At 45.6% G+C, this 7,502-nt stretch overlaps 1 protein-coding gene across 2 annotated transcripts in view; it reads left to right on the top strand.

The window, feature by feature from the left end:
* The first annotated feature begins 6,397 nt into the window (after positions 1-6,397).
* Positions 6,398-7,502, top strand: part of hira (histone cell cycle regulator a) — a 41,603-nt gene continuing 40,498 nt past the window's right edge. For both annotated transcript variants that reach the window (XM_034091009.1, XM_034091008.1), the window contains exon 1: positions 6,398-6,637. In XM_034091009.1, the coding sequence (XP_033946900.1) occupies positions 6,601-6,637 (37 nt within the window). In that variant the 5' untranslated portion in view covers positions 6,398-6,600. The remainder of the gene's footprint in view (positions 6,638-7,502) is intronic.

The following is a 7,502-nucleotide window of genomic DNA, read 5'->3' as shown; positions in this document are numbered from 1 at the left end:
ACTTTAGTTCAAAATTTTGAATTATGAACTATGAACTGAACTAGTTCATTTTAAAATATGTGAACTGTGAACTGAACTAGTTCATGTAGAAAGTGAACTTTCCCAACACTGGCAGCCTGTCTCTGTGTACAACCCAGCATAGTTGTGTGTGTTGTTTATTGTACGTTTATGTTGTAATTCGGCTGGTGAGCCGCCTTACGTATTGACGGATTAAAACCTCACTGAAACTCCTTCAGCCTTCCGTTTCCTCTCCTTTTTTCTCTCGGCCGGCTATTGGTGAGCCTTTTGACCATATCATTGCTGACTGTGTCGGTCCGTTGCCGAAGACCAAGGCAGGTAACCAGTTTCTGTTGACTGTGATGTGTGTATCGACACGTTTCCCTGAGGCCATCCCTTTGCGTAAAATCACTGCACCCGCCATCATTAAAGCACTGACCAAGTTTTTTACCACCTTTGGGTTGCCGAAGGTTGTGCAGACTGATCAGGGAACTAATTTCCTTTCCAAGATTTTTAGAAAAACCTTGCAGTCATTGGGTGTTTCCCATTCAGTGTCTAGTGCCTACCACCCAGAGTCACAAGGGGCACTTGAGCGTTGGCATCAGACATTGAAATCGATGCTTGGTAAATACTGCCATGACACAGGCAGGGACTGGTGATGAGGGTGTTCCCTTCGTGTTATTTGCTATTCGTGACGCAAAGCAGGAGTCTACTGGGTTTAGCCCAGCTGAACTAGTGTTTGGGCACAATGTCCGTGGCCCATTAAAGATGCTGAAAGATAAATTGGTGTCTGAGTCCCTTCCGAAAACTGATGTGAAGAAGTTTGTGTCCCAGTGTCGTGAGCATTTACGACAGGCGACTAAGCTAGCAAGGGAAGCTCTTGCCTCTTCGCAGGAAAACATGAAGGGCAGGTACGATAGGAGAGCAGTTAAGCGGCAGTTTCAGCCTGGTGAGCAGGTGTTGGTGTTGCTGCCTACACCCGGATCTGCTCTCAACGCGCGTTTCTCAGGTCCGTATGTGGTTGTAAGGCAAGAGTCTGACACCAACTATATCATTGACACACCTGAGCGTAGGAGAAAAACAAGGTTGTGCCATGTTAACATGCTTAAGTCCTATCATGCCAGGGAAGCTTCCCAGGGAGACCAGCAAGGTACTGTGGTGACTGCTGTTCCCAGCGCGGCCACTTCCCTGGCCTGTGCAATGTCGGTGGTTGAGGATGACTTGATAGTGCCCTCTGGTGGTCAGCAGTGTGGTAGGTTATCGAACTCTGAGTTTATGCTGAGCTTAGAGTCTAACCTGGCGTATCTTCCAGAAAGCCAGCGAGGCGACGTAGTCGGTTTGGTTCATGCTCCCTATTTGGTGATGTGCCATCGAGCACTAATGTGTTAAAGCATGACATTGATGTTGGAAATGCTCATCCAGTTAAGCAGCATGCGTATCGTTGTCACATAGAGAAGAGGGAGAACATGAAAAAGGAAGTGTGTTATCTGCTGGAAAATGGCTTAGCCAAGCCTAGCTGCAGCCCCTGGAGCAATCCATGTTTGCTTGCTCCTAAATCTGACGGAACACCGCGTTTCTGCACCGATTTTCGCAAGGTGAACGCCCTAACTGTTCCAGACTCTTTTCCTTTACCCCGTATGGACGATTGCATCGATAGTATTGGTCCTAGTGTGTTTATCACGAAGTTGGATCTCCTTAAAGGATATTGGCAGGTCCCTCTCACTTCTAGGGCCTCAGACATCTCTGCATTCGTAACGCCTGACCACTTTATGCAATACACTGTGATGGCTTTTGGCATGAGGAATGCCCCAGCCACATTTCAGCGGTTAATGCAATTGGTGTTGGGGGATGTGCCCAATTGTAATGTGTATCTTGATGATGTGGTGGTTTTTTCCGATAACTGGACTGACCATATGGCTATTCTCACATGTGTGTTCCAGCGACTCGCAGGAGCCTCGCTAACAGTGAATCTGGCAAAGTGTGAGTTTGGCAAGGCCACTGTCACCTATCTAGGCAAACAGGTGGGTCATGGGCATGTGAGGCCCGTGGATGCTAAAGTGGAAGCCATCCTTTCCTACCCAGCTCCAGCCACCCGACGTGAACTCCGGCGGTTCCTCGGTATGGCTGGGTACTACCGATGTTTTTGCAAGAACTTTTCGGTAGTTGTGGCACCGCTAACTCAACTGGGTAGCCCTAATGTTCCATTTCTATGGACTGAGGAGTGTTGCCGCTCCTTTAGCTCTGCCAAGTCTCTCCTCTGTAGTGCTCCAGTGTTGTGTGCGCCTAACTTCATCCTTCCCTTCAAACTCGAGGTGGATGCTAGTGGTTCTGGGGCTGGTACTGTTCTGCTGCAGGAGGGTGATGGGGGTGTGAGCCATCCTGTATGCTACTTCTCGACCAAGTTCAAGCGACATCAGCTGAATTATTCCACCATTGAGAAGGAAACTCTGGCCATGCTCCTTGCCCTGCAGCATTTTCAAGTGTATGTTGAGTCCAGTTCAACGCCAGTGGTGGTGTACACCGACCACAACCCACTCGTATTTTTGTCCCAGATGTTCAACCACAACCAGCGGTTGATGCGCTGGGCCCTGTTGGCACAAGACTTCAACATCGTCATCAACTACAAGAAAGGAGCAGATAATGTTGTGGCCGATGTACTGTCCCGCGGGAGAGACTTCACGATCTGTCCAACCGTTGGAGTGTTGTTGGTAACTGTGGCCAAACACTGGTTTGGTTTTATGGGGGGAAGTGTTACGTGCCGTAGTGTGTGTGTGTGGGCAGGCGTGTGTGTGTATTTTCCTCTCTCTCCCTCTGATTGTCCCCAGATGCAGCCTCTTCCCAGGTGCTCCTACTTTACAATCAAGGATTCCATATAGGACCGGAGGAGGACGGCAGTGAGGCCCCCTTCTTTCTCTCCTTCTCGTCTGGCTGCATGTGTGCAGCCTGTCTCTGTGTACAACCCAGCATAGTTGTGTGTGTTGTTTATTGTACGTTTATGTTGTAATTCGGCTGGTGAGCCGCCTTACGTATTGACGGATTAAAACCTCACTGAAACTCCTTCAGCCTTCCGTTTCCTCTCCTTTTTTCTCTCGTCCGGCTATCTGGTGTGTCGCTACTTCCCTTGGTACCCCTAGCTCTACAAGGGAACGTAACAGTCATACTGATATTCTGTACACACTGTGAAGACCACTGAGACAAATGTAACATTTGTGATATTGGGCTGTATAAATAAACATTGATTGATTGATTGATTGATTGATTGATTGGACGATGCAGTGCTGATCTCATGCTTCTTGACATGAGAGCAGTTTCCCAGCGAAGTGAAGAAAATACTAAAATTATCTTTTTTGAGAATGAGTTCTTATTTTATGTAATGTATTTGGGTCTACAACAGATGATACAAATGTTTGTGTCAGTAAATGTGCACTAACAGATGCGGGGGTGTGTGTGAAAATAACGGGGACAGAGCTGCTGTCAGACGATCAGCTGTGCAGTGTCATCACAAACGGACGTCGCTTCACGTGATGCCGGAAGAAAGGACGTCCCATTGCTCTTAAAACTCATTTCCCTGCTTCTCGTGGTTTCCTTAGAGGCTTCTCAATACTCAAATGTCCCCTCCTCGACTCCTCGACTCCTCGACTCCTCGGTCCTCCGGTAGTGACCCGGAAATGAATTTCAGCGCGCCATTTTGAAGGACGTCTCATTTCTCTAAATGCACACCGAGGACCGAGGATCGAGCGTCGAGGAGGCTCTCTGGAGGAGCTATAACCGAGGATACACTGATGGTTCCTCCACGGCTCCTCCGCGGATGCATTTCCGGGAACGGTGGAGGCGTGATGCACGGCCGGACTTATCTCAGCCAATGACAGCTCTGCATGCATCCCCTGGATATTATTTTAGAAACTGCTCTCATCGCAACGCGATGTTTACAGTGAGAACAGCTGTGAGGTCCTGCAGAAAGCAGAGCAGTGTGTATAATATGTATCACTCAGTATAACAGGCCTACTCTCTTTATTTGCTTTAGTTTAGTAGATATCTACAAACAAAGAGTCGATATTTTTCTAAAACCATTTAGTGCTTCACATAATAAAATACACAACGGCTGTAGCCTGATTATGCTTTAGGAGCTGTAGGTGTGTGTGGTACAGTGTGTAGGTGTGTGTGTGGTAGGCTACAGTGTGTAGGTGCGTGTGGTACAGTGTGTCGGTGTGTGTTGTACAGTGCGCAGATGCGGCGGACAGACAGGTCTCAGTTGGTTTGGTGTCCTCTGCTTACTTGTAATACTTGCAAATACAACTTTTGGCCTGTAATTTCAATTCCAGCGACCAGAGAGAGGGGGGGGATATATCCAGTCTCTGATTGTGTTACGTTATTATGAGAGTGCTCTCATACTTTAAATTGCATATATTTATATAAATATATTTGTGTGTGTGTGTCTGCATCTGTAGCCTGTTATTGTCTCATTATACCGCACTCTCAATGAATTCAAAGTAAATATGTGGGGGAACAATGTGCAGCTGATCTAACAGAGATTATAAAATATGACAAAACACTCGACAGCTGATGCAGCTGATGCCACGTAATAATGAACGGACGTCGCTTTAATATGACCGCTCAGAGGAGAGGAGTTCTCACTTCTTTAAACGTCTGCTGCTTCCCCTCCTCTCTCCTCGGTTCCCCTCCTCGGTCCTCCGCTCGCATCTCCTGTGGGCGGGACTAAGTCTCGAGGAGGGAAGTCGAGGAGGGGAGTCGAGGAGGGGACATTTAAGAATTGAGAAGCCTCTCTTGCGTCCCTCCATGCTTCCCTGGTGGGAGGGACTAGTCGCAGGGAAACTACGCAAGAGGGACACAAGGAATCAATTTAACCGAAGTGAGAGGGCTCAGGGAAAAGGACCAGACAATAAACCAGGAAGAAAACAAGACAGGGAGAACAGCAGAATAAACCCAAACATACACAACTACAAACGTGACATAACATAAGAATCCTGACAGTTAGAGCAGCTAGCACCAGATTCTAATAACAGCGCCGGTACCGGTGCACCCTCCCTCTCTCCCTCGCTCACTGCACCACTTTCGCTCTGAGCTGCGGGCGCCAGATAAGCCAACATCCCCCATTTTCATCACTTCCAGCACAGCGCCCATTGTACAGGGCAAATGAAATGTGTAACCGGGGTGAAAAGGGTGTTACATTTACTTAATTATGAATATTGTTACATCAAGGCCGAAAATTAGAATGAGCCCCAACGGTCAAAAATGTTTTTTCCCCTCCCAGTGCTGCCAGCGCAGCGCCTCCCCAGATCTGGCGCCCAAGGCGAACATCACGCCAGTGCAACGTTTACCCATTTAAACAGTTGTGGTAGATACCTTGTTTGTTTCAAACATCATAAATACACAAACAACAATGAATACTACAGGTTGTGTACCCGAATCTCCCGCTGGTCCAAATAAAGTAGGAACAGAATCGCTCTTCGGTGCCCTACGCTGTACATATCCGGCATGAATCGCTGAAAGGTTTGTGAAGCTTTGTTTCATGAAATGCTGGCAGAGGGCGTGGCCTCTGGGCATTTACACGTCACAGTACCCAGGAAGTAAACAATGGAAAATGAGAAATCTCCAACGAGGCGTTTTGTGGCAGCATAGACTGTGTTAGAGTTTTACTCGCTACAGGGTGTACTTTGAGGGTTTTTGACTCTGCAGACCGTTTACATGCATAACAACCGGGTAATAACCGGAAAAGCATGACATGGGCCCTTTAACTTCATTTTAATAATTCTTACTTAGTTGGTTGTATTTTCCATCTTATGTTAATCATTTATCTTGTTTTACCGTAATATTAAAGTGTGTTTGAACTCTTATTTTCCATTCATTGTGGCATTCTTTATCCCTTATAGTCTCATCCTGTCTATTACTAAAGCACAGCACTTGGTGCATTTCTTTTATGGATGTTGCTCCACAAAGGTTTTTTAAAGTTATTTTATTCCTTATAATGGCAGATTCTTGATTCATAGCGTATATTAGTGTCTAAAAGCACTGACTGTATGATTTAATAAGCCCTCTGCTGCGTCTTCATACTTTTCAAACAGACAGTTCAAATTCAGAGTTTGAGCCGTTTGAGCAGAACAGTGTATTACTTTTCAAAATAAAAGACGTATCAGGTAAATGTAACACCGACATGACCATTTTGATAATTATTTTTGCTGTCACAGTGATACATTAATACCTAACTAAATACATGAGATCATACACTTCATAAAAACATGTCTTTATTTAAAAAGTGGACGAAGTTCCCTTCCCAGGGAAACTATTGTGAGAGCCGTCTCGCCCTGCTGAACGCTTTTTCCGGTCCGGCGTCAAAAATACCGGAAACACTTATTGCGGAACCACTTGGTGTCACCTCGCCTGTTGTCCGGACAGAGCCGCCTGTCTTGTCGCTGCTCAGACTCGGAGACTCCGGGGAATGCTGCCGCAGAGATGGAGTTGAATCACAAAAACAACAAAGTGTCGGACAGAGTTTGAGACAAAGGGAGCAAAGCGTCAGTTTTCCGGCTGATGGATATTTGTTGAATACAACCCAGGCGTACCATTTAAACAATTGGTTTGAAAATGAAGCTGCTGAAGCCGAGCTGGGTGAGCCACAACGGTAAGCTTGTGCAGGAATCTGTTGGACCAAGTTGGGCTTTTGTTGTCGGTAGGGGGGTGATAAGGAGGCATGATGGTGGTGGTCGAGACTAGTTGGAATTGTTTGTCACTTAATATTTGCACCCATACTAAACTTAATCCCACAGCTGCAAACACACATTTGGTGTTTTTGACACTATTCCTATCCCTCCTCGCTGTTTTAAATGTATACATGTTTTCTTACATTAGCCATCTAGCTAGCTAGCTAGTTAGCCCCCTGGCTAACTCGGATGCCCATACGCTAGCTAATTTAACGTTACCTGCCAAATGACCCATGTCAAAGTCTTAAAGTGACTTCTTGCTTAAAAGCTTTGAGGAGATTTTTTTTAAGCAACCACCAATTATTTTAGTAACAGTGAACACACTCTACCTGCAGCTTAAAAAGTGATTACCCAAGCTGTCAGTGTTTGAAAGTTAAGCTTTGGGGAATTGGCCTGAATGTAGGGTGCAGCTAACGATTAATGTCATTAGAGTCAAGCTATTAACTTTTAAGATCATTATTTTGTTCTGTAAAACATCCTAAACATTTGTAAGTGTGTATTACAAAATTCCAGAAAACTATATACTATAAACTATATATATATATAAAGGTAGCCCATTAGTTTTCTATATATGGTCCTTAGTGCCATGTACATTTTCGAATTCATTTATTTTAACCTCCAACCACCGGAATTTGTTATGATAGTCAAGAAAACTCTCCTGGTGAATTGTATTCAAATTCCAACAACATTTATCCCTCCCTCATCAAAGCCACGGTGCTGCAACTGAGGCTAAACTTCAAGGTTAATGAGGGAGGGGTAAATGTTGTCAGATTGAGGAAAAAAATT

Source organism: Pseudochaenichthys georgianus, chromosome 9 (assembly GCF_902827115.2).
Source record: "Pseudochaenichthys georgianus chromosome 9, fPseGeo1.2, whole genome shotgun sequence".
NCBI lineage: Eukaryota > Metazoa > Chordata > Actinopteri > Perciformes > Channichthyidae > Pseudochaenichthys > Pseudochaenichthys georgianus.
The sequence above is the reverse complement of the archived record's forward strand: the minus strand, read 5'-3'. Positions and strand labels throughout refer to the sequence as shown.